Source organism: Tachysurus vachellii, chromosome 3, assembly GCF_030014155.1.
Source record: "Tachysurus vachellii isolate PV-2020 chromosome 3, HZAU_Pvac_v1, whole genome shotgun sequence".
NCBI classification, from domain to species: domain Eukaryota; kingdom Metazoa; phylum Chordata; class Actinopteri; order Siluriformes; family Bagridae; genus Tachysurus; species Tachysurus vachellii.
The window spans coordinates 34,017,176-34,043,353 of record NC_083462.1 but is presented as its reverse complement, the minus strand read 5'-3'; the positions used below and the strand labels follow the sequence as shown (position 1 = coordinate 34,043,353).

Here is a 26,178-nt window from a genome sequence, read left to right as displayed (position 1 = left end):
TTATGTATGTTTATGGTTTATATATTTACTGTTATTTATGTTTGGGTTTTATAGACTTTTGTTATGTATGTTTATGTTTTATATATTTATTATTATGTATGTTTATGGTTTATATATTTATTGTTATGTATGTTTATGTTTTATATATTTATTGTTATACATGTTTAGGTTTTATAGATTTATTGTTATGTATGTTTATGGTTTATATATTTATTGTTATGTATGTTTATGTTGTATACATTTATTGTTATGTATGTTTATGGTTTATATATTTATTGTTATGTATGTTTATGGTTTATATATTTATTGTTATTTATGTTTGGGTTTTATAGACTTATTGTTATGTATGTTTATGGTTTTATATTTATTAGTATGTATGTTTATGGTTTATATATTTATTGTTATGTATGTTTATGTTTTATATATTTATTGTTATGTATGTTTATGTTTTAGATATTTATTGTTATGTATGTTTATGTTTTATATATTTATGTAGGATAAACAAACGCACAAATGTTTTCAAACCTTCACTTGTATCAAGTTTTTCCCCAAATTTGCATTTGATTACTTTTGACATAGCATAACATCTTTTGAGGACCATTTTTCATGTAAAACCTTTTCACACTAACATTGTCACCTAATTTTAAATTCACACAATATGTAATGATAGAATTCAGAGGAGAATAATACGTTTTATTTTAATTTTTTTAAAAGTGAAATATTTGGTGTACACTGTGCCACACCGTACACCATAACATTACTGCACTGAGAAGCACATCAGTGTTAATAAAACAATTAATGAACAATTCTCTGTGGTCAAAGAGTGTATTCAGTTTAATCCATAGCCTTTGGGATGCTATGTGTATTTTCAGCAAAATTATAGAGTAACTTATAATAATAATAAAGCAGTGATAGAACATTATAATAGAGCAGAAGGATTAGGTTTCCCTCTAGTGGTAGAAATGATACTTAAGATAATAGATTTCGCCTTATTTCTTATTTTTTTTATTAACACTCTTATGTGAGTCGGGTGTAAAAGTCTGCATTTTTAGTCCAAACTGGATCTTACACTGGGGAAGATATTATTTCCATTGATTATTATTATTAATATTTTTTTATTTTTACAATATGCGTATATAATCATTTGCACTTGTATAGAAAGCAGACAGATGGATTTCCTAGACTGTGTGCACTTGAGGGTTTAGTATCAGGGGCGTGTTTATTAGCACAAGCAAAAGCGGCTGATGTTCAGCACCTCCTCCTGTTCCTCAAATCATGACTGTACAGAAGCGCGCACCGCTGTGCAGGACAAACGCAAGGCTTTTTTCTAGGACATCGCATTTATCTTAACATCATCTGGTGAGTATATTGTTGTTGTTGCATTAATGGCTGAGTTGTGAAGAGATCTTAGACCTAGCTGTAGATATAGAGGAACAGCAGGGAGGAAAGAGAAGGCGGTTCCCTGCCTGAAGTACTGAAGTTTCAGAACCTCACAGAGTTACAGGCCTGTGTGTGTGTGTGTGTGGGTGTGTGTGCTTCATAAAACCCGGATGACATTGTTTTTTTTTAAACAGAAACCCACCAAAAGTTATCAGTATTATTCAGGATAGTATGTTTCTTGTGGGATGCTCTGTGTCCAGCTCAGAAATAACTGTTCATTTATACTGAGACACTGTAAATGAACACGATACTTCACTGTCATTGTATTAGAATCTATTGCTTTAATATTATAATACTATATACAGATGGCATGGAGCTTGTAGAGCTCTAGAACACAAGTTTCCCAACTCTGTCTGATCTTGCTGCACATTTTAGTGTACAAACACACATACACACACACATACACACACACACACACACACACACACACACACAGACACACATACACACATGCATGCACACACTATCTCCAAGACCAGGACTGGGGACATGACATGGGCTCTCACACACTTGCACTTGGTTTTTAGAAGAAGAAAAAAAACAAGGCAATCACTTATTGATCAGTTTACACAAGTAATATTGCAGCTGAGGGGGAAAACGGACAAAGATGGTCCATCAGGTTTAGCAGCTGGTAGCTGATCTGACCAAGCATGATTTTTGAACAGGCTCAGGTGGGGATTGGGTCTGGAAAAGAAATTAACTTAATTTTCTACTGATCCCTGGCACATGATTTCTGTAGGGGAATCATGGAGCTTAAATAAATAAAAGGAATTGGGCAACATGTAAACGGAATGTGAATAGACAAGCGGAGATGGTTAAATAAAGAAAATGAGAAGCCAACAGGGTCATAGCCAGAGGATATGTCGAAAGAGATTGCCTTTGTTTTTTAATTGAATAAATTCTTTATTTGGTTTAAAATGATATGAGAAATCATTCGGGATGATGGTCAGTGATTCTTAATTCTCTTCCAAGTTTCTGTATTCATTACTGGACTTTTTTCAGATTGGTTATTTACTGATTCTCTTTTTGTAGCTACTGTAGCTTCTCCTCTATCAGACGACAGCTAGTAACTGTGGAGGGTGAAGGCTAGCATGTGCTTTCTCTAACATACATGAAGCCTGCCTTTCCATTTTTGTTTGTTGCTGCTCATTATTTGTCAGTTAAGCTAAAATGAGAGCATTATCTTAGTTTTCTTAGCTGCACACTTCCTCTTTTGATATTCTCACGCCCTCCAGGCTTCTGACCTTGCTGATAAAGGCTACACAATGCTTATATATTATGTACAATGTCATGATTGCCATTGTAATATAGACTGTCATTACTTCTGTTTAAATTTTGTATTTATTGTAATCAGCATAGTGTTTTAGTTTAGATTAGGGATGCACCGATACCACTTTTTCTCTTCCGAACCGATACCAGAGTTTGCCAGTATCGGCCGATACCGATATCTGTGTTCTTTTCTACCTTTAAAACAAAAGAATGTTAACAACTCGCTTAGTTATTAAGATTTATTTGTTTTTGGTAAAGAAATACAAAAATGCCCTTATTACTGAATGAAAAATGAAAACACAAGAAACCTTAAAAAAGTATTAATGCAGTAGCAAACAGTACTTTTAAAAGTTAGTGGTATAACAATCTAAACTATATATACTGTAATTATTAAATAAAAAAAATTATTTTCTGAAGAAAAGGCAATATTTTAAAGTGAATCTTAAATTAGAACTCTTGAAACACAATGCAAAATGTATTAACCTTCATGTTGTCCTTGGGTCTTTTTGACCCTGCTGGAAGAATTTAATGTGTCATAACTTTGTTTTCTTCCACATATTTGCCTGAAATTTAGCAGAATTGTTCCAAATTAGGAACTTTGCAAGCAAAATTAATTTTTTCTATTTTCATTGAACTATGTGTTCAGACTAGTATATACTACATGTTTTTGATCCGCTTGGGTCATTTTGACTCGGCCACATTTATTGGGCCAATAGGTCACACTTTTGCCCTTTTCAGCGCAATGAACATACAGTAGATACAGACACAAAAATGCACACATAAAATATCCACTAACACATGCACCCAAAACACACACACACACACACGCACACACACACGCACACACACACAAATTGGGCAATGCATTTCATTAGGCCTCCAGAAAAGAAAAAAAAGCCAAACATTTGTAAATATTTCACACTTTTGATATGCCTTCACCTAGCAGAGGGCAAAATATGATCTACCGAAATGATGCTACACACACACACACACACACACACACATTCAAACACTGTTCAAAGCATTGGGCATTGCAATTCAGTTGGCCTCCAGACAAAACAAAAGCTACACATTTGTAAACATTTCACAGAGACACACACACACGCGCGGGCGCGTACACACACATGCACACACATGCACACACACAAACACACACACATATTGGGCATTGCATTTCATTAGGCCTCCAGAAAAAAAGCTACACGTTTGTAAATATTTCTCACTTTTGATATACCTTTGCCTAGCAGAGGGCAAAATATGATCTACCGAAATGATGCTACACACACACACACACACACAGAAGCACTGGGCATAACAATTCATTAGGCCTCCAGAAAAAACGTTAAGCTACTCATTTGTAAATATTTCACACTTGTTAGATGCATTTGTCCAGCTGGGGGCAAAATCTGATCTACCAACAAGCTTTACACACACACACTCACACACAGACACACACACACAAGCATTGGGCATTGCAGTTCATTGGGCCTCCAAAAAAACAAAAACAATCATTTGTAAATATTTCACACATGTTATATGCATTTGTCCAGCTGGGGACAATATCTTCTCTTCTCTTCTTCTTCTACCAACAATCTTTACACACACACACATACACACACACACACACACGTTGTGTTTTCATATTCAAATCATATTTGTTTCCTCTCTCTTATTTATGAATTTAGTTGCATCAGTCAGCTTTGGCCTGGAGATATGCTGAGTAACGTTTGACATTTATCAGTCAGCGGTTATCCAAAATAATATTTAATAATTTCTGCTTATTTTACTCAAAACATGGCAAAATTTCATAAGGGTTATCATTCATAAATTAAGTATAATATAAAAACATAAGGAGGTAAACAAAGTTTTATTCACATGAAATTATGGCATGTTTTTGTGTGTGTGTGTGTGTGTGTGTGTGTGTGTGTGTAGCCTGTTGTTGGTTGATCAGATGACATCAGGTGGGTAAAATAAATATTACACTCAGAATGGTGATAATTGTAGAATTTTTTGATTTATAAGCATTCAAGTCAATTTGGCCTGTAAAAAAAAACAGGTTTTATTATTTGCTGACATTAAAAATGGACAAAATGGTTTCAAAACGATCTCCTGCCCTTGAAATATACCAGCCTGTAATCGTGCATCAACTTTTGTGCCTCTATAATGAAAATAATTACAAATTTCTGTTTTTTTTTTACTAAAAAATGAGGCATTTTTGTATATAAATAAGGATTATTATACTGAATATATATATTTTTTTTTTCAAAATATATGTTAATATGTTGGAAACAAGTTAGACTAAAAGGTGAAAAAAAAGGCTATCATATATAGTTCATTTTTTATAAGCAGTCAAAACAGACAAGGTCAAGTTGACTCAGCGCTCCTAATTTGTATAGGAGGACAACAGGAGGGTTAAACAGTAAACCTTGCACCCAAATGAGCGACATGTTTAACACTGAGGTAAATGGAAAGGCTGCCTGCTAAACTTGCCTGTCTGTCGCAGGCGGTTTGTGCAACATATTAACTATAAAATTTATTATATTTATTTACATTAATATAATTTAACATATAAGTGTATTTTTTTATTTATTTATAAGTTTAATCAATAGTCTATGATATTTGCTGTTCATGAATTAACCACCACGGGCATGGGCGTCTGAAGTAAATAAAAAGTGGGCGTGTCCTGTCCCACACACATATAATGGTTCCGATGGATTTCAGGAAGCAGGAGCGTGATCAATGCTGTGGGTAGTTTAATTACATTTTTTTAGTTGAATTTTTAATCTGAAAGTAATATAAAAAAAAGACATATAGAATAGAGACTATTCTAGAATAGAATCGTCGCTGAATAGAGACGGTAAAAGTGGGTGGGTCCAATATTATTGGTCTTATAATGGTTCCGACGCCCATGACCACGGGTATCGGATTTGGATCGGTCACGCACCACCGATCCCCGATCCACTCAAAATATCGGATCGGTACATCCCTAGTTTAGATGTTAAATTCCTGTCTCATAAATGACCCTGATCTCAGCATTGCAGTTGAATTAACCACTCTCGTGTGTTCACTAGATGAGAATTTCCATTTCCACAGAGTTGTTCATCTGATTTTCACGTGGACAGGAGATCCAGTCCTCATCACTCCATGGTAACCCCCACTATGTCTTCCGTTGATCCTTATCAGTACATCATCGTAAGTGCCACCTAATAATACTTTCCTTTTAATAGTCTTTTGTGGAACAAAAGTGCACATTTTTGATAAAAGATCATTTGTATGCAAATCAAAAGGTGTTAAAACCATTTTCCTATGAACTTTCTCATCAAAGTGTAGAAAGTAATTGAAAGTTTTATAAAAGAACAAGACAAGAACTTAGCAAGGAGGCTGCCAAGTGACCTACAACAACATTAAAGGAGCTGCAGGAACATCTGAGACATACTGGGCTGTAGACCTTTCTCACTGAAAACATCCAAACTCCTCTAAATCACCTTAAACTGTGTGGTAAAATGTGTTATGGTCCGATGAGACCAATTCTAAACATATGGTATAAAACACGTCATCCAGTATGATCACAATACCTGAACTCCATTTCCCAGTGAACGCCACTGCCTATTAACACTGCCTGCTGATTTTGATCTATTCCTTATGTTTATTGTGTCCCAGAATCTCTCTCCTGACAAAAGTATCAGTTTAGGGGTTTTGTGCACACTTTTTAAAGTCTTATCCTGTCCAGTATGAGTGAGTCTGTGCCCATGATGGCCTCAGATTCCTCTTCATGGCTGGAAAGAGTGGACTTTATAGCAGCAGAAGTTACTTACTGGATCCCTCATGACAGCTCGACCAATTCTAGTAATTCTCCTCTGATCTCTCATCAAGAATGTTCAACACCCACAGAACTGTCACTGTCTCACTCAGTGCTTCTTGTTTTTCACACTACTCTGAGTAAACTGAGTGACCCAGGAGATCAGCACTTTCTGAAATCATGACCCATCTCATCTTCAACCAACAACCATTGAACAGTTAAAGTCACAGAGATCAGACATCAGCTGAAGCTCTCGACTTGTATCAGTTCACTGACTGATTCTAGAACTTCATGTATGTGCAGGTGTTCCTAATAAAGTGGACAGTCAGTATAGATAGATAGATAGATCGATAGATAGATAGATTTAAATTGCTTAAATGAAATTGCTTATTATAACAAACAGAATATTAAATAGAAATGTTTGAGTTTGTGTTTTTGTACACTTGTATAATATAAATGAAGAAGAGCTCGCTGTCTGTTTGTGTCTTTAAGGTAGAGCAGCAGTATTCCCACAAATTGAAAGTGAAAGTGCTGCGGGCAGAAAATGTCACCAAAGGAGCTCTGGGTGACTTGTGTGAGTTGTGGAAAATTATTTATTTCAAATATTTATCATTCTCCAAATGTGAAAAGCAATAGAACAATCGGAGCTACTGATGAAACAGCATACAGATGAGTAGAAGATGTAGCCATGATGTCATATTACCTCACTGTTTGTGTGTAGTGGACACTCCGGACCCCTACGTGGAGCTTTTCATTCCCACGGCTCCTGAGAGCAGGAAGAGGACACGGCACATCGATAATGACATCAACCCTGAGTGGGACGAAAGCTTCGAGTTCATACTGGACCCAAACCAGAACAATGTTCTGGAGGTAGAACCATTAACAGCTTTGCTGGATGTTTATTTGGGCCTTTGTTTTTTTTTTTTTTTTTTTTTTTTAACAGAACAGACCCGACAGCTCAGCTAATATGTAATACCCTGTTTTCAGCTAACATTAATGGATGCTAATTACGTGATGGATGAAACACTGGGTATGACGTCATATCCCATTTCCAGTCTCAAAGCGGGACAAAAGGAGTTGGTGCCATTTCTAATTGGAAAAGTAAGAACATTATCGACGGGTCTTTCTGTCTTTCTTTGAGCAGTTAAAGAACAGTGATTCATGCCACACTAATCGTGTGTCTTTGTCTTGTTCCAACAGACCACCAAAGTGTTTTTAGAGCTCAGTCTGGAAGTTTGGTATGTATTCACTTAAGCTGTTTGCTCACTCAGCCAGGTGTCTTTATTTACTTATTTGATGTAGTTCACATAAAACACTATTGTTTGCTGAGGTTCACTGTATTTATGTCATAGTCAGTGTGTCAGACACTGGTCACATGATGATGATGATTTGTTGGGAAAGACCTGCTTGTTCTTTTATAGATTAGTGCCTGTTTACAGAAGCATAGACGTATACTTTGATGTTTAGAATATTTATTGTGTTGCAGGTAGCATTGACTCATCTCAGTGTCTCTGTTTTTCTTTAAATAGTGTGTGTGTGTCTGAGGGTGTGTGTGTGACAGTGCATGAGTGTGTGTGTGTGTGTGTGCCTGAGAGTGTGTCGTTTGAGAGTGTGTGTGTGCGAGAAAGAAGTGTGTCTGTGTGCGAGAAAGTGTGCGTGTGTCTGTGTGTGTGTGAGAGAAAGCATGTGTGTGTGTCTACGAGCGTTTGTTTGTGTGTGTGTGAATGTGTAAGAACTCATGAGTGTGTGAAAGCGTGAGATGAGAGCGTGTGCGTGACAGAGAGAGAGAGAGAGAGTGTGTTTTCATGTCCTAAAATAGACTGCCATCCCTTCTTCTGTCTTTTTGTACCTGAGGTTACAGAAGATGATTGAATAAATATTTCTTCACTCCACTGGATTATTTTATGTGCCTCAGTGTAGCAGTAGCACAGACATCATAACATCCAGGACGCAGCACTTGTGTCAGTCTAAGTGGCTTGTGCATGGTCATTCATTTTATATAGCTCTCCGGTCCAAACCTGTACTGTATAAATAAGCAGCTGTATTCATGTAGCCAAGCACAGGAAACCAAAAAGAGAACTGGCTGATAGTAACAAAAAGTTAAAATATGATGTTGACAAAAAGGATGTGTCACATCAGTGTGGTGTCTCTGTGCATGTTTCCAGTTCGGCTAATGACCTTCGGTTTAGTCTCGCTCTGTGCGACAAAGAGAAATTGTACAGGCAACGGCGAAGCGAGCGGGTCACGCTGGGCATCAAGAAACTGCTGGACATGGAGAAGCCTCGATTTCTGCCCTCTAACCCCCAGGAGGTATAACACACACACATTACCTTCTGCATTGTACATGAACATTACAACCTAAGAGAGCTCCCTAAATGGTTGTATAATTTACCAGCGGTCTTTATTACACCATGCCCTGTCAGGCCGATATGCAAATAATTGTTCACAACAGTTTTGTGTACAACACTGTACATGTAAATATCACTCTGCCTTAGCCATTGTACAAGCTGCATTCAGTAGAATGCATTCAGTAGAATGCAGCTTGTACAATGGCTAAGGCAGAGTGATATTTACATGTACAGTGTTGTACACAAAACTGTTGTGCGTTTCTATCTGTTTAAAGCTTAGAAAAAAAAAAAAAATATTTTGAGCACTTTTTTCATATTTAGCTGCAGTCTTTTGTGTAATCATACAACAGCGGTTATATAATGTACATGTTATGTAGATGAAACACGATAACGTAACATTTCCCCCCTTTTTTATTGGTGAAACCGAACAATACCAAAGACAAAATTTTTTTTTAATATTTTATTCAGCTCCCAAACTTGTACAGTGCCTTGTGTTCACATCTGTATTTGCTGTTACATCTCTTATCATATATAACAGTATGACATGAAGGTGTAGCTTTATGTAAACACTGTGATTTTTAAAGAACAAAAAAAAAGAGGAACAACAAAAGACAAATAAAAAATAAAAGTTGCAGTGTTTATGTGCTGTTGAATTGAATTACTGCCGTTTGAATTACTGCTATCAGTTTCTGACCAAATGTTGTGCAGCGAAGCCTTTATTTACAAGTGTGTTGCAAATAAAAAACGAATTATTTGTATAAAACGATCTCCGTTGTCATATTCAGACAATCTGACCACCAAGTAGACGCTAAGCACTGTTTAATGTAGGCTTATAAACAAAAAGGATAGAAATGAGCTTAAGTTTATATGAGCTGAATATTTGCTTGAGGGGCTGCTTGTGAAAGCTCCTCCCTGGTTACATGTCACAGGAAGAGACTCGGAGCTGTTATTTCCTTTATCAGATTCTTCACTGTCTACTATTAAACTACTATTATGTTTACTTCTAATCAAATTATACACTGTCCTCTTATATTCAAGCCAAACTATCACTTATTCTATGTGTTTTTTTTATATTTTCTAGTTAATTTTGCTCATTTCCAGGAGGTGTAACTTTACTGACTTTAAATTTAGCATTAAATCCTGGTTTATTAAAGATACGTAAAAGCCTAAGACAGTGAGCACTTCTGTTCTGTGCTTTGACTTACTCACCTATATACAAGATTATTAAAATTTATAAAGGCTGATAAGAAATCATCTCTTAAAGGCAAAGGCTGAATCACGTTATTTTTTATTTCCTGGGAGTTTGTCGGTTGTTCTGATGTCATACAGAAACTACAGTAACCTGCATGAGTTAGGATGAAAGCCACAGATACATGAATCTCCTCAAAGATGGACAGTTCGGACAGAATTGAAGGCCAGAACCATTCCTGGAAGACTATTTAACTTACAGCAGGGATGCAATGGTCTATTTAATGACCTCAGTTTCTACTGCGCAATATTTCAGAAGCTGTATCCTAATTCTTTTAGATCTGATTGTAAAAAGATAAATGGTTCAGGTTTATCCTTTAGGTTGTAAAAAAAGAACACAGTGGTGTTGCATACTGTAGCTTTAAAAATCTAACAGTGAGATTTCACAGTTCTTGAACTGGTTTGTGTGCTTATGCTGGTGTAGTGTATTTTAATTTCAGGAAGTCAGACCTGACTAGATTATGCAAGAGATTATGTAACTTTAACTCCTGTCTAACTACTTATCTAAAAGTCCTTAGTGTATCTCTCTGGTTCACAAACTTTTTTGCTTCTGTTTTGTCTCTCAGTCTGTAAAAATTAATAACTGTTAGGATATTGCACATAGGCCTGTAAGTAACGGAACTTTTTTTATGCTTGAATATTATGTTGTGTAGCATCTACAAGGGTTGGACAAATAAACTGAAACACTGACCAATATCGTATTGGAGGTTTCTTGCCTATACTATTATGACCACTGAGATGTGAAGTGCATAACACTGATTATCACTGATTCATCACACCACCTGTTAGTGCGTGGGATACAGTATATTAGGCAGCAAGTGAAGCAGGAAAAATAGGCAAGCGTAAGGTTCTGTGCATGTTTGACAAGGGCCAAACTTTGATGGCTAGATGATTTGGTCAAAGCATCTCCCAAGCTGCAGCTCTTGTGGGGTGTTCCAGGTCTGCAGTGTATCAAAAGTGGCCCAAGGAAAGAAAACAGTGTTGAACCGGTGACAAGGTCATCCAACAGACAAGCTAAGGTAGCTCAAATTGCTGAAGAAGCTGGAAAGGTGTCTAAATACACAGTGCATGGCAGTTTGTTGTGTATGGGGCTGCATAGCCGAAAGCGCCAACAGTGGGCATGTGAGCTATTTTAGAACGCACCATGGATCAAAGGAAGTGTTAAATTAAAAGAACAATAGCACAGCTGTACATAAAATATTGCAATTCACACGACATAACGGCAACATATAAGAGTTCAGAAGAGGACAAAATGTTAATGTGCGTCTCGCTGGTGCATCTGTGACCAGGACAAATCATTGTGTTGTATGGAGCGCAACAGTATCCAGCGTAATGTCAGCCTGTAACTGTATGAGCAGGTTGTCTGGATACTAACCCAGATTGTATCCAAAATATCATAAAACCATAGCTACACTATACACTGCAGACAGTGTCCATTCTAAAAACGGATATATAAATAATATTGAACTCAATTGAACTGAAAATTATGTGTAAGAGGATAAACAAGTGCTAGTACAAATGCAGGATATTGCTACCTGCTGTGCCACCATGTTGTCCTCACCAGAAACACTAAGACTATATACAAAATTGGATAAACATAAAGTGATGCAATATTATTGTGTGTCTGTGCAGGTCCCTGTCATAGCTGTGGTAGGATCCGGTGGTGGGTTCAGGGCGATGGTCGGCTTCTCGGGGGCCATGAAAGCGCTGTACGAATCGGGCGTTCTAGACTGCGCCACATACCTCGCTGGCCTGTCTGGCTCAACATGGTATCTTCTACATCATTCTACATTACTGTGCTACAGTGCATCCAAGTTTAAATGACACAGTCACAGTCTGTAAAATTCCTGCATGTTGATTTCACCGTTTTAACCTGTTCGTACAAAGTGACAGACATTTAGTTAGTTACTGTGTAAGAATCAACTGCTTTGATGAAGCTTATTATGAGTCTGATATTCTAAATTTCCAGCAATGTCTCTCCATCCAGCCCTGCAGCTCTGCGTTAACACATCTGTGTGTGTTCCAGGTACATGTCTATGCTGTACTCTCACCCGGAGTTCCCTACGAAAGGCCCCGAGCAGATTAATCAGGAGTTAATGAAGAGCGTGAGCAGCAACCCTCTCCGCCTGCTCCTGCCGCAGCACATCACCAACTATGTCCAGGCTCTGTGGACCAAAAAGTCTAATGGCCAGCCGGTCACCTTTGCAGACATCTTTGGCATGCTTATCGGGGAAACACTTATTCCTGATGTGCGTATTATGAGAACATTTAACCGTTTAATTTTACAAATTATTTCCAATGTGTGCGCTTTAGTTGTGTGCTTAATGGTTTAAATTTAGCTTAATAAAATATTAGTTTAATTTAGCTTAAAGGTGAGGTCTCCGATTTTTGAGAAATGCTTCAGAAAACTGCGTCGGGCCGAAAAATAAACAAAAAACAAAACAAAAACGTGTAGCCAATGAGCAGAAAGGGGCGTGTCTTGTCAATATGGGCGGAGAGTGTGTTCAGTGCGCATGTGTGACATTAGCAGAAAGCGGTTTTAACATTGACATGGAGGATAAAAACATAGAAAGAAAGAGAAGAAAGACTTACGATAAGGTAAGAAGTAGGACATGTTAATATAGGATCAGCTTTCCAGCGCTAGAGAGAACTGAAGGAGCAGGAAGTTGGTCACATATTCACAGATTGGAGTTTCCTGAGTCAATAACTCCTGAGCTAAACGCTGTTACTACACAAATAACACCTCTTTTCTATCGTAGTAATGTAGAGACGCAGCTACAACCGTGTTTTGTGTAGTAACAGTGTTTAGCTCAGGAGTTATTGACTCGGGAAACTCCAATCTGTGAATATGTGACCAACTTTACTTAAGACACCGAGGCGCTTTTTTCCTTCTCGATAGGTGAGTAACGTTGGTTTTACTTCGTTACACAGAACTAATATATGCCTTTGTCCTTTACATGATTATGTTTGTGTGTCATTTTTGCTTGTTTGTTTATCTACAATCATATTGTTCTTCCCTTCAGCTACAGTATGATAAAGACACATTTCTTTCCATTATTTGCCTCGGTTACGTATGTATGTGTGGGCGGAGCTATCAATACAGGGGTGGGACTTGGGTTAGGGGCGTGTTTGTTTTAGTGATTTTATATGTCAACGTTGCCTTTCAAACAACGGAGACCCAGCCTTTAATGGTTAAAGTGTTGGACTGATGCTTGTAAGGTTGTGAGTTAGAAAACCAGTTCCACCAAGATACTACTGCTGCGCCACTGAGCAAGACCCTTAACCCTGAATTGCTATAAAATGTAAGCCAGATTCCATGAATGTAAATACAGGAGTGTATGTGTGTGTCCACAGTTCGGTGTGTACTGTTTATTCTTGTATTAATGTCTTTCTCCATGTGCAGAGGATGGACAGTAAGTTAAGTGCAATGCAGGAGAAAATTAACGAAGCGCAGTCTCCGTTGCCACTGTTCACCTGCCTGCATGTCAAACCAGATGTATCCGAGCTCATGTTCGCTGGTAAGAATGTTTCTGTGTGTTTTTTGGAGTCTGTGTATGAGGGTTATTGTTTGTATGCAAATTGCTGATACAATGGCTTTAGTGTCGGAAGATCGCAGTGTAGATGGATGCAAATGTGTAAGCATGCTGATTTACATTAAAAGCATGCCTTATTTTGTGGGTTTGTACCACAATTATTGTACACATGAACATTTATCCACAACATGCCTCAGTACCCAAAGTTTTATCATAGGAAAATGAAATCATCGTTTAATTGAGAATGTGCTCCGAAGGCACAGATGGTGGAAACACTGGCTTAAATACACTGTATGTTTAAGCTATACTAAGAGGCTTTGTGTCTGTTACGTGTTTCTATTTATAACACATTCTTTTGCTAAACTGCAAAGACAGAACCAGTTACATTCCAGCTACTTAATATGTGAAGCCATTCAAGGGACACCCAAATAGATCACTCTGTCAAATACACAATCCTCCCATCTGTTGTTTTTTTTTTTTTTAGCTCAGGCATTGTGATGTGTGTGTAATTGGATACGGTGAACATCATAGCCCATGTATAGCTCTCAGATGTCGTACGCTAGTGCGTCATTTCAGCAATGAAAGCCGCGCGGGAGACGGTCATGTTAGCAGCCAAGCCCATTAGATCTTTATCTATAAAGATCTCATTCTAAAGATCTTTGTATTGTTTCATTATAACTGGAAGTGGAATTGCAATATTGTTTTTCTTTCCATATCTCATTGATGCTGAAATAGTACTAATATAATAATAATAATAATAAAAATAATAATAATAATAATAATAATAATAAAGTAATAAAGAAAAATATAATCCTTTATTCTCATCTAAAGCTCTTTGTATGGTCATGTTATTAATGGAGTAAAAAAATTGTGCTAAGATATTTGCTAATTCTGGTGTGTTTTGATTGACAGATTGGGTGGAGTTCAGTCCTTATGAGATCGGCATGGCTAAATACGGCACGTTCATGTCCCCTGACCTTTTTGGCAGCAAATTCTTCATGGGAACTGTAGTTAAGAAATATGAGGAGAATCCTCTGCACTTTCTAATGGGTAAGATAATACACCTGGGACTCTCACACACACGACACTGTGGGAGTGAAAAACAAATTGTTCACATTTTTCTTATTGAACCTTTGTTCTGAGGGATGTTGCATGAGGTGGAAAAAGTGGACTCAGATTATATTTAAAACTGAAAAAAATCCAACCAAAAAACTCCTCCCTATTCTCCTTCTTCTCTTTCCTGCTACTGAGAAAACTATTTGCTAATCGCGTGCCTGAACGTCAATGATCACCAAGTCACTGGGGATAACCCACTTGTGATTATTAGCATGTATTAGCATGTGAAGACCAGTTATAAGGAGGAAAGGGGAATGAGTATCAATATTCATGTGTTATAAATATGCTTTTAATTGTCCCGAAAGATTTAATTGCTTCAATTTAATGTAGAATAACCCGAGATAAAAGACAGAGACCATAATTACTCTCTCTCTGTTACTCTAGATTCATCCAGTGACAGAATTGACAGCTGTTTATTGAAGTGCGACTGCCAGCTCTGCTACTCAGTTTCTAGCAGAATTTGTCCCTGACTCTGCTTTAAGATGTTTTGTTTTATTCTGAACTTGATTTTGTCAAAAAAAAAAAAAAATTATTCAAAAGCCAAATTCTGCCATATTACAGATGTTTGCGGCAGCAATGCAATCTCCTAGGGTCTCAATTAAAGTGCGTTTATATTTAGGATAATCAGAAAACAGCTCGTAATTATTCAGTTGGTATTTATGTGACATCCTGCACTGTGTGTGTGTTGTTTAGGCGTCTGGGGCAGTGCCTTCTCCATCCTTTTTAACAGAGTACTGGGGGTGAAGGACATTTCTGGGGGAAGCACCATGGAGGAGGAGCTGGGTATGACACAGACAACTCTTCTCACACTACATTACACCTCATTTAGACACTGATAAACCCAGGACAACTTTTATACCTCATATACAGTATATAGTTAGATAACCTGCTATTCCTCAGATACAACGGATGACAGCAAGCTTCCATTAAACTTCAGCCGTAGGGACGGCTCTACCCCATTGATATGAAGCCTCAGATTGCAGGAATTCATAAAAGGTTAAGTAGTTTAGGTGTTGAGCTGAGCTAGTTAGTTAAGTGTAGAGTGTAGAGGAAGAGCTGTGAGATGAGATGTGTGTCCTGTCTCGTTATTATCATATAGCTAAGCTCAGGTTTTATATTTGACAAGATATGGGCTTGAAAAGATCGGATTTCCTGTAATGGGGTAACACACTCGTTTTGCCTTTTTCAGTTCAGTGTCAAAGCAAGAAAAAGAAATGTGTGAAAGAAAAACCACAACCTCTTTCCTCATAAAAGTAAAACTGACGCTAATGACCTTCTGTACTTTGAGACTACACTGGGTGCCAGAATTAGTTTGCTTTTAGATGCACTAATAATAATAATAATAAGCCAGGTCTATTTATAATTAGGTCCACACTAAAATGAATAGGTTTTTATATAATGTAGGTACATAGTCTAAATGTTTATAACCTTTTAACATGTTTATCGCAACAAGATTTTAAATTAGTATGAACTTGCTGTCAGGACTGTCATTGCTGTCAGGACTCAGCCCGGACTTTAGCCACGTGCTTTTGTTGATGTTGTGTGTTCACGTGTCTTCCCCGCCCTTGTCTTGTCCTCCCTGCCTCTGCACAACTGTCCCTCGTGTTTAATTGCGATTAATTAAGCAGCACGGAATCCTCTGTTGTTGTCTGCTGTTGTTGTCTGATGTCATGTCTGGTTTAGTTTTCGTCCTTGTCCCTGTTTCATGTTTTTTAGTTAATAAACCCTGTTTATTTTATGCTATCCTGCATTTGGGTCTGTTTTACCCCCTGACACTTGCAGCACTTCCACAAACACTTTCTGTGCTATAGGAATAATAAGGATTTAAACCTGACTCGTTAGATTAACCAGCGAATAAATGGTAAAAGTTTGTTTTTAAAAGCAGTTCAAAAATTGCACACTGTTAAAATATCCAGTCTGCCTTCAGAGGATTGAATCCTGGAACTCTACATTTTCTTACTCGATGATGCTGAGGCCTAGAGTAGTTTTCAGAGTGAAAACATCTGAATGATGTTAGTGTCCAAATAGTCTCTTAAAAGTGTTTCTTTTTGAGTATAAATCTTCTGTAATAAGACACGAGGATATGACTATCAGTGTTTTTGTCTCACAGAACATATAAAACCTGAGCATATTGTGGGAGAAGACAGCCTAGACAATGATGAAGAGCCACGCAAAGGTGAGGAACTACATTACACCCATTTCTGAGCTTTCTGCTATGGTTTGTTCTTTCACCACACTGAAAAAAGTGGAATATGTTACATAGATCACGCCACGATGAAGTTTCTTATGACATTCTTATTTCATTACTTATGATAAATGTAAATTAAACACGTATCTGACTGCACTGATGATGTAGGGTGAGTTTAAGGATGTTGCCACAGACAGGAAGAATATGATTTATTAATCTGACTGTCACGTGCACATGCAGACATGCAGAGCGACCATCAGCAGGCACAGGCCAGCTGGATGCAGCGCATGGTCACCTCGCTGTTCAGCGACTCCACTCTGTTTAACACACGTGAGGGAAGAGCAGGAAAAGTGCACAACTTTATGCTGGGTCTCAACCTGAACACTAGCATCCCTTTTTCACCCTTCAGTGACCTCCTTTCCCAGAACGGCCCTGAGGAGGAGGTGGATGCTGTAACTGGTATGAACTGGTTTAAAAGCTTTTGGAGACTAGTTCTCCTTTTGAGCAATTTTGCGTTTGTAAACATTTCATTTTCTCTCTCTTTACTTGCATTAGACCCCAATGAGTTTGACCGCATCTATGAGCCACTAGACGTAAAAAGCAAGAAGATCCATGTCGTGGACAGTGGCCTGACCTTTAATCTGCCCTATCCTTTGATCCTGAGACCCCAGAGGGGTGTTGACCTCATTATCTCCTTTGACTTTTCAGCCCGACCGGGTGACTCCAGTCCTCCGTTTAAGGTAACACAGCATACAGTCTCACTGAGAAACCCTACTGTACCACTAAAACCCAAAACTAAACAAAATATCATTTTTAATTTTCTTTCTAATGCTTGTGATCTATTATTATTTTCATATTTTTTTCTTCTTTGATCGTTTTAGTCGATTATCTAAGAGCATTCAGTCACACTTTTTTTAGTTGCAAACCACAACTTGTTTTTCATGCCATCGGAAATCTTTTAATAGGAGGTACGTAGCAAATTAAGTAAATCATGTGATAAATTAGCTGCATATAGCTTCAGGTCTGGAAAAAAGTGCAAGTGTGAAAACGCCCTTAGACTGAAAACTCTCCCTCGCCCTCCCAGGACGGTGTGGTGTTTTTTACAACTTGGGAGGGACCTGCTGCCTCGGCAACAAAACATGAAAACGAGTCATTTAACATTCTACTATTGAACCATTGATGATAGTTTTCCTATCTTGCTTTGAAGTGATGCATTCTGGTTTCTTTAGGAGCTTTTGTTGGCTGAGAAATGGGCACGAATGAACAAGCTTCCATTTCCCAGAATTGATCCCAAAGTGTTTGACCGGGAAGGGATGAAAGAGTGCTACGTCTTCAAGCCCAGTAAGGGTGACAAGAACTGTCCCACTGTCATTCACTTTGTCTTAGTTAACCTGGACTTCAGAAAGTTCAAAGCCCCAGGTAAGTAAGCGTGTGTGTGTGTGTGCACGTGTGTGTGTGTGTGTGATTCTAGAATCTGAATGTGTGTTGGTTGACGTAACCATAAAACAGAAAGTGAAACTAAAGAGCATGTTTCTAAAATAAGACCTCCCTGGTTTAGTATCTCACATGATCTCACTTGGATCTGATCAAAAAGATTATTTGTGTGTGATCGTGCAACTCAGACTCTTTCAACAGTAACATGAGCAGAAGGTTAATATGAATGCGCTAGTTTCTTGTTTCCATAGTAACTGGCTTTTTGGACGCTTTTAGTCTCCCAGTCTTCAGGGTGACGCGGTTAACAATGTCAGTTTTCTCTAACATGACAGGAGGTGTTTTTCAAACGAGAGCAATAAAATGAATCCATCAGTACAGAATACTATGAACACACACTATTAGACATCCAGCTATAATAATTTTGTAATAATTAATCGTTTTCAGCCACGTTGATCTTATTGTCCGCACCTGTTAATGTGCATTTTGTGCAGGAGTTCCTCGAGAGGCCGAACCGGATAAAGAGCTTGCTGACTTTGACATCTTTGATGACCCAGAAACACCGTATTCCACCTTTAACTTCCAGTATTCCAAAAAGGCCTTTACTCAGCTGCATGACCTCATGGAGTTCAACACGCTTAACAACATAGAGGTGAGGATGTTAGATCCATAACATCTCCTGATATCCTGTCATCAATCACAGTGAACAATGTGGATGAATCACTCTTATTAATTAGTGTTGTGTGCCCTTGAGGTGTGTGATGAATCTACACTCAATAACAACACGATCAAATCATGGCTGAGGCGAATCCTACTGGTTTAGTTTATATTCTCAGGATGTGAGAATGAGCTGACTCCTATACAGACCACCTGCATAATCTTAAAGGTGCGGTGCACAACGTCTGAGAAATGCTTCGGGCCGACAAAGAAAACAAACGTGTAGCCAATGAGCAGAAAGGGGCGTGTCTTGTCAATATGCGGCGGAGAGAGTGTTCAGTGCGCATGTGTGACATTAGCAGAAAGCGATTGAAACATTTGTATTACCATAGTATTACTCATTGAGTTCATTTACTGATAAAAATATCCCCTCGGACAGCTGCCCCAGCAGGCTCCGCCATAATAGTTGCCTGGGTTACATATGTATGTGTGGGGCGGAGCTATCAAAACAGGGGTGACACCCATTTGGGTTAGGGGCGTGTTTGTTTTAGTGATTTCAAAGTCAACATTGGCTTTCAAACATCGTGCACCGCACCTTTAATGAACACCTCGAATTTGGCATAATATCTTAGACACTCCTCGATCTTCAGTTTTACTAACTCTCATGTGTTCAGTATCGTTATGAAGAAAGCTATATATATATATATATATATATATATATATATATATATATATATATATATATATATATATATATATATATATATATATATATGTATATATGTATAAAATCTTTCTTCATAACCTAGCTTTATTAACACTACATTAACACTAATTATGAGCACATTTTCACAGCACTTCAGTTATTTGTCTGTTGCCACATTGAGTCCCTCGTGGATTAGTTCAGCAGCTACACTGGAATCTCACCAGCTACTGAAAACAGAATCAGAATCATGTTTATTGCCAGGTACTGTAGGGTTTACATGTACACCAATTTGTCTTGGTGTGTTGGTGCATAGTAATAATAGAGAAGAAGCATAAATATAAGAAACAATGGTTATTAAAAAAATAATTGTAATAATAATGTGTATAAACATAAAGATTTACAAAAAAAAAAGCAATTGGATGAAAACAAGAAGAGAGACATAAATTGTACACTAATGCAGGAGGTACAAAGTGACCAGTGCAAATATACAATTAGAAACATTACATATATAACAACTGAAAGAAAAAATGAACTGTATATTAGTGATTTGTGAACATTAATGTGGTGGGTGTCCAAGGTCCAAGGTGGTGAATAACAGACCATGCTGTGTCCTGGATGTTGTTGATTAGGCCAGTTGTGAATGGAAAGAAACATAAATTTTTAGTCTTTATGGACCTTTAACTAGAGACTTTGTGTTAAACTCAAACTTGAGGTCCTGGGTGATGATGGTTCCCAGGTAACGAAAGGAGTCTAAAGTTGTGACAGGATGGGAGGGGCTGGGTTCTTTCTAAAATCTACCACCATCTCCAATGTTTTCTCTGTATTGTACAGAGAAACTGTATCACATCATAATGTCCAACCTAACGACCAAACAACTTGTGAAACTAGACGATGTTGACAATGATACAGAATGGATTCCTCCATTCGACGATGACTCTTTCACTGAATTTGACCAGACTGATCCAGAAAACAGACAAAGATGAATACGGACAGTAGAGACTTTTGACTTGTAGAAAAGTTACAATGAGAGAGATGTTTAATGCTTTGCCTTTAACTGTATTTCTGTTTGGGTTCTGTCCCCACAAAAACAGCGTATTGTCCACTGAAGTTCATGTATTTTATGACGCGTTCATGAAAACCTTACAAGGGAAATTATATGTTGATGTGAGATTATACATGATTAAACTTAGCCTAAGCCATATGAGAATATATTCATAACTGATTAAGTGATACTGATTAAGCAAATGATTAATAATACTGTGGATCAAGTAGTTGACTATTAGTAATAGCATATATTATTTAGAGTCTAGATTTGGTTACAGATTAATGATTATTGAAATTTTGTGTATTGTCCCAGGGACAAAAGGGGGGAATTGTGGTGGAAATTTCTAATCTTAAGATGTTCATAAGACTTTGTCCTTCTATGCTTGTACCCTGTGTGCACACAGGGTACAAGCATAGAAGGACAAAGTCTTATGAACATCTTAAGAACATCTTAAGATTAGAAATTTCCACCACAATTCCCCCCTTTGGACCAGAGACTGACATCATCATCAGTAGGTTTTGTTAAGATTATGACAAGGGCAGTAGGGACTGGGGACGAGTTGTCCATAAACAATGTCCAGTACGTCCTCTAGAAGACCTTGTCCTGGTCAGATTAGCTTGGTCAGGAGATGCATGAGGTAATTTTGAGCCAATGATTGATGATGTTTTGCTTTTACATATCTTCTGTTTTCTTGAGTTCTGTCTATAACAATCAATGATCGTGGCCCTTCATCCCTCATGCTACATGTGGAGTGTTGGGTCCTGCTGCGCAGCTGAGCACAATAAATTGTGTAACCTTTTTACTCTTGCTCGTGTCTACCAGTGTTATACTTTATTCTTTAAATCTCTCTAACCTCGGAACTTCCACAAGCTCCAGGTTGTTCCTGCTGCACGAGGTCACCAAGTGGTTAATCTCCCTCCTGTAAGCAGACTCAACCCCCTCAGAGATGAGCCCAATGAAGGTGGTGTCGTCTGGTGGTTTGACGGTCTGGTGATTGGAGGTGCAGCTTTTGGTATATATAGAGAAAAGCAGAAGAGAAAGAACACAGCTTTGGTGCGAGCCAGTATTTATAGTCTGGTAGTCAGAGACATATTTTCCCAATTTCACGTGCTGCCTCCTGTCAGACAGGAGGTCTGTGATCCACCTGCTGGAAAAGCTTTACGTGTAGCGGAGACGGACAACCAGGATCCTAGCGTAGGTTCCATGGGAGTCCAGATGCTGGAGGATGAAGTGGGTTTGATTCAGGCTCAGTGAACTGGAACTGCACTTTCACTCCGCTGCACAAATGAACCACATGATAGAGGAAACTTGTGTGTCTCTCTTCTATAGCTTAGAAGAGTGGTTTCTGTAAACTCAAGTGTTATTAACTTTTCAGGAAGATTATATTGTATTTTAATCAGTGCAATTGCAGTGCAAGCACTTATGTACGTCGCTCTGGATAAGGGCGTCTGCCAAATGCTGTAAATGTAAATGTAAATTGAATTGAAAAGATAATATAAATGTTCAGACTTGATAACAGGTAAAGCGTCATTTAGTATCCAAATATTATCAAATATCAGGATACTAAAATTTAGTTTTAGTGTCATTCTGCACCAGCTACTTTCTTGGCCAGTACAGTGCTAAAATACCTGCCTTGGCAGTTGCTGTTTAAAACACATCCCATGGGAACTACCATATACAACATTTGCCCTTACAACTAACCTATAAATCATTTGCCCTGGCAACTGCCCTATAAAATACCTGCCCTGGCAGCTACTCTTTGAAACACATGCCATGACAACTGCCCTGTAAAGAGAAAAACTGTGATGCAAAACTATGGTTAAAGAAAGAATGCTAAAACCTTCTTAAGTACAAAGTCAGGCTTTACTCTGTCAGATGGTCATGGCTCAGTCATACTTTACTGGCTGTGCAGAGTGTGTACAGTATGCTTTGGACTTAAAAACATGATCTTTAGCACGCTGGATAACTCTAAACCTTATGAGGACACATGAGACAGGAGAGTGAACTGCAGGAAATGTCTTTTTTCTCTATATATTTTGTAAAACCTGCTGGTTTGTGGAACTCAGCTCTACAGCTCCATGGGGCTTTTTCCCTCTCTAGGAACTGAGCTCATACTGAGACAGAAGAGCAGGTGATTCCTGTTCGTTCTTGAAGTTCACTCCTTCCTGTGTTTTGCTCATATCTGATGCTGACACTCAGCCTGTGGATCACTTTCTGTGTAAACTGGTATCATGCCACATGCCAGGAGGTGACCGGCAGATTTGCAGCTTTCATGAGATGGAGTAGTTTCCATGTGACTGGAACCCAGTCAGTTTGAGGATCAAGTGGAAGCACAGATATCACCAGCAGTTCCACCTCTAGATACACCTCTACACACATCACACGTCTCTCCTTTTCTTCCATCTCGAATAAAAAGGAAATTTAAAACATTATTTAATTGAAAACATTAAACAACATGTAAATATATTAAGCAGTGTGAAAGAGAGGAGCCTAAAGGGAACTGGTAATTGTTAATTAATCTTATTACGCTACAATAAAGTGTATGGAGCCAGCAGGATAACGCAGATGACTTCCGACGATGCTGGATTTAAACTCTTTATTTTTCCTCCACAGGTGATCAAAGAGGCCATTAAGGAGAGCATCGTGTACAGGAAGGAGAATCCATCTCGCTGCGCTGTGTCCCTTTCTCTCAGTGAGATACAGAACAAGAAGTTTCTGAAGAGAGAAACCAGAGGGCTTGTGGGCACATGAGCTGATAAAATCTCTGGCTAGAGCTGAACTGGTTCCAGACGTGAAATTTTTATATCATCGAAATTATTGTAATGATCAAAAAGTCACGCCACTACGAACCTCTCAAAATGTCGATCCTGGAAAGATTGTAAACTCGTACTTGTGTTTATCATTGTCTGACATCAAGTAGAGAAATTGGAACTTTTATTTCAATTAGGTGAATTTGACTAATTCTGTTATATCGAACTTTATTTGGAGATTTTTTCTGTTTCTAATCCTGTGTGCTGTTTGGTTAAAACCCCAGTTCTGGCTAAACATTGATCAGTTTATTTTTTTTCAACAAATCATTTTTTTCTGTCTTAATCGCTCACACTTATTCTTGTAAATCATCGAATATTTATATTAATATAACTCTATAGTAAAATATGCTACGTTTTCCACACATGAGCAAACATTTTGTTTGGCATAGTGATGAATGATTTACAGCACAGAGCTTTAACTGCAGAAACAGTTTGCTTTGGAGAAGCTGTTGGAGTGAGAAGTGTAACATGACAGTACTTACAGTACAGTCTGACTGTTCTATGGTGATGAACACATACTATGTGATATCGCTCAGTGTAGAGCAACATGTGAAAAATGGCACAAATCTGAATTAATTGGAATTGTTTTTGGTTCAAATCTGAAAAGTAGTGAAAACTATTAATCTAACAATAAAGTGAAAACACTGAGAAAGAGCTGGAGCAGATTTTACACATTTATCACCGTATCCTGAACACAATCCGAGTGGAAGAATTGTGACGTCCGGCATGATTACAGACTCACTGGATGTCAGCGGGATGTTTGTAGTTTTACACAACAGAGGGACGTTTAGCCTTCTCTGAAGAGCTAATAATTTTCTTTTTATGAAAGCTAAATACTGCAAATCATTTCTGTATTTATTAAAAAGATCTAATTAAATGCTGGTCTGTGTGTGTGGGTTTGTTTTTTTTGTTTTTTGGTCTAATGATCTGCTTAACTGCTTAAATCTAGGGGCGATAGAGCTTTCATGGTCATCGCCCCAAAACTGTAGAACAGCCTCCCTTTGCACATTCAGCAGGCCTCAACTTTAGAAGGTTTTAAGTCTTAGTTAAAAATCTTATCTTTTTAATTTAGCGTTCGTTGAGAATACACCTTGTTTAGAGCTAGTTTCTTGATGCTTTTATATATTTTATTTCATTTTATCTTTTTTCCCTTTTATGTATATTATTTTTCATCTGTTTTAATTCTCTTTGTTATAATCGGTCTGATGGGGCACGGTGGCTTAGTTGTTAGCACGTTTGCCTCACACCTCCAGGGTCGGGGTTCGATTCCCGCCTCCACCTTGTGTGTGTGGAGTTTGCATGTTCTCCCCGTGCCTCGGGGGTTTCCTCCGGGTACTCCGGTTTCCTCCCCGGTCCAAAGACACGCATGGTAGGTTGATTGGCATCTCTGGAAAATTGTCCGTAGTGAATGAGAGAGTGTGTGTGTGCCCTGTGATGGGTTGGCACTCCGTCCAGGGTGTATCCTGCCTTAATGCCCGATGACGCCTGAGATAGGCACAGGCTCCCTGTGACCCGAGGTAGTTCAGATAAGCGGTAGAAAATGAATGAATGAATGAATAATCGGTCTGATATATATTGCTTTATGCTTTTTGTAATATTCTGCAGCACTTTGGGCAATTGAAATTGCAGTAAAATGTGCTATATAAATGAATAAAGTTGAAGTTAACTGAACAATCAGGATTTTTGATCCGTCAGGATTACAGAAAGATGTTTAAAGCTGAGATTTTCAGCCCCGATCATTTGGTCATGTTGGATTCAGTGAAGTGTTAATGAGGCTCAGAGACTCTGACAATTTATTGCTGAATGTTAAGGCACTCGCACCGCCAAAAAATACTAAAATGAAAAAAAAAAAGAAAATCAAAGGAAACAAACATTTTGAATTTAAGGAAAGTCAATTATTATTACTATTATCAGTAGTAACATCTTTTTTTTGAGAAATTGCACTTGAGCCTCTACCAAATAAAGTAATCAAACTAATATGCGATATTAAAATAAGCAACTGTTTTTTTTTTTTTTTTATAAATATTAAGTGCCTTCTCACGTTATAAGGGTCTTAAAACTTTAAACTTGCTCAAATATTTCTGATCCATAGTGACTATTTCCTATCTAGACACAGAGCTGCTGCATGTGTAACAATAAAACCTCCATAATCCTCACATCCAGAATGATGTGAACCCTTGATTTTATCATGATTTTTTTTTAACATACATAAACAATTTAACATTTAAATGGAGCCATTCTGTATAAGTGGCATTCCTTTATCTTAGGTAAAGCTTTTGCAGCCACAGAGCTGCAGTTTAAGCAGTAAACTGATGGCCAGAGGCACTCGTGTGAAAAATAACACTGTCAGAGGCCATGCCCTAAAATGCAAACAGATAGGTTTTCAGTTAAAGTTCATCTCTCTCCCACTCACAGCATTGACATTCGAAACCTTTTCAGGTACATATCTTTTGATCAGTTCAGTCACTGTGAGTCATTCTTTTCATACCAGTTCGTATTACCTAAATGTTGTGTCTGATGGCTTCATTAATGCAAATGCAATCCAACAAACGTTAGTCAACTTTAAAATTTATGTGAAAAAATAAGCT

The 26,178-nt window shown here is 37.9% G+C and overlaps 1 protein-coding gene across 2 annotated transcripts; it reads left to right on the top strand.

Moving 5' to 3' along the window:
• The first annotated feature begins 1,250 nt into the window (after window positions 1-1,250).
• pla2g4ab (phospholipase A2, group IVAb (cytosolic, calcium-dependent)) lies at window positions 1,251-24,471 on the top strand. 2 transcript variants are annotated; one of them, XM_060866902.1, is made up of 18 exons: window positions 1,251-1,359; window positions 5,803-5,901; window positions 7,001-7,082; window positions 7,230-7,378; window positions 7,496-7,609; window positions 7,709-7,746; window positions 8,674-8,818; window positions 11,737-11,873; window positions 12,131-12,353; window positions 13,508-13,622; window positions 14,550-14,687; window positions 15,447-15,536; window positions 16,864-16,929; window positions 17,182-17,400; window positions 17,497-17,681; window positions 18,171-18,360; window positions 18,867-19,024; window positions 23,394-24,471. In XM_060866902.1, exons 2-18 carry the CDS (start codon window positions 5,854-5,856, stop codon window positions 23,529-23,531), a joined length of 2,235 nt encoding a protein of 744 aa, XP_060722885.1. In that variant the 5' UTR covers window positions 1,251-1,359; window positions 5,803-5,853; the 3' UTR covers window positions 23,532-24,471. The 2 variants fall into 2 exon arrangements, with proteins under 2 accessions (XP_060722885.1, XP_060722886.1); XM_060866903.1 differs by lacking the exon at window positions 1,251-1,359 and adding an exon at window positions 5,435-5,453.
• The last annotated feature ends 1,707 nt before the right edge of the window (window positions 24,472-26,178 follow it).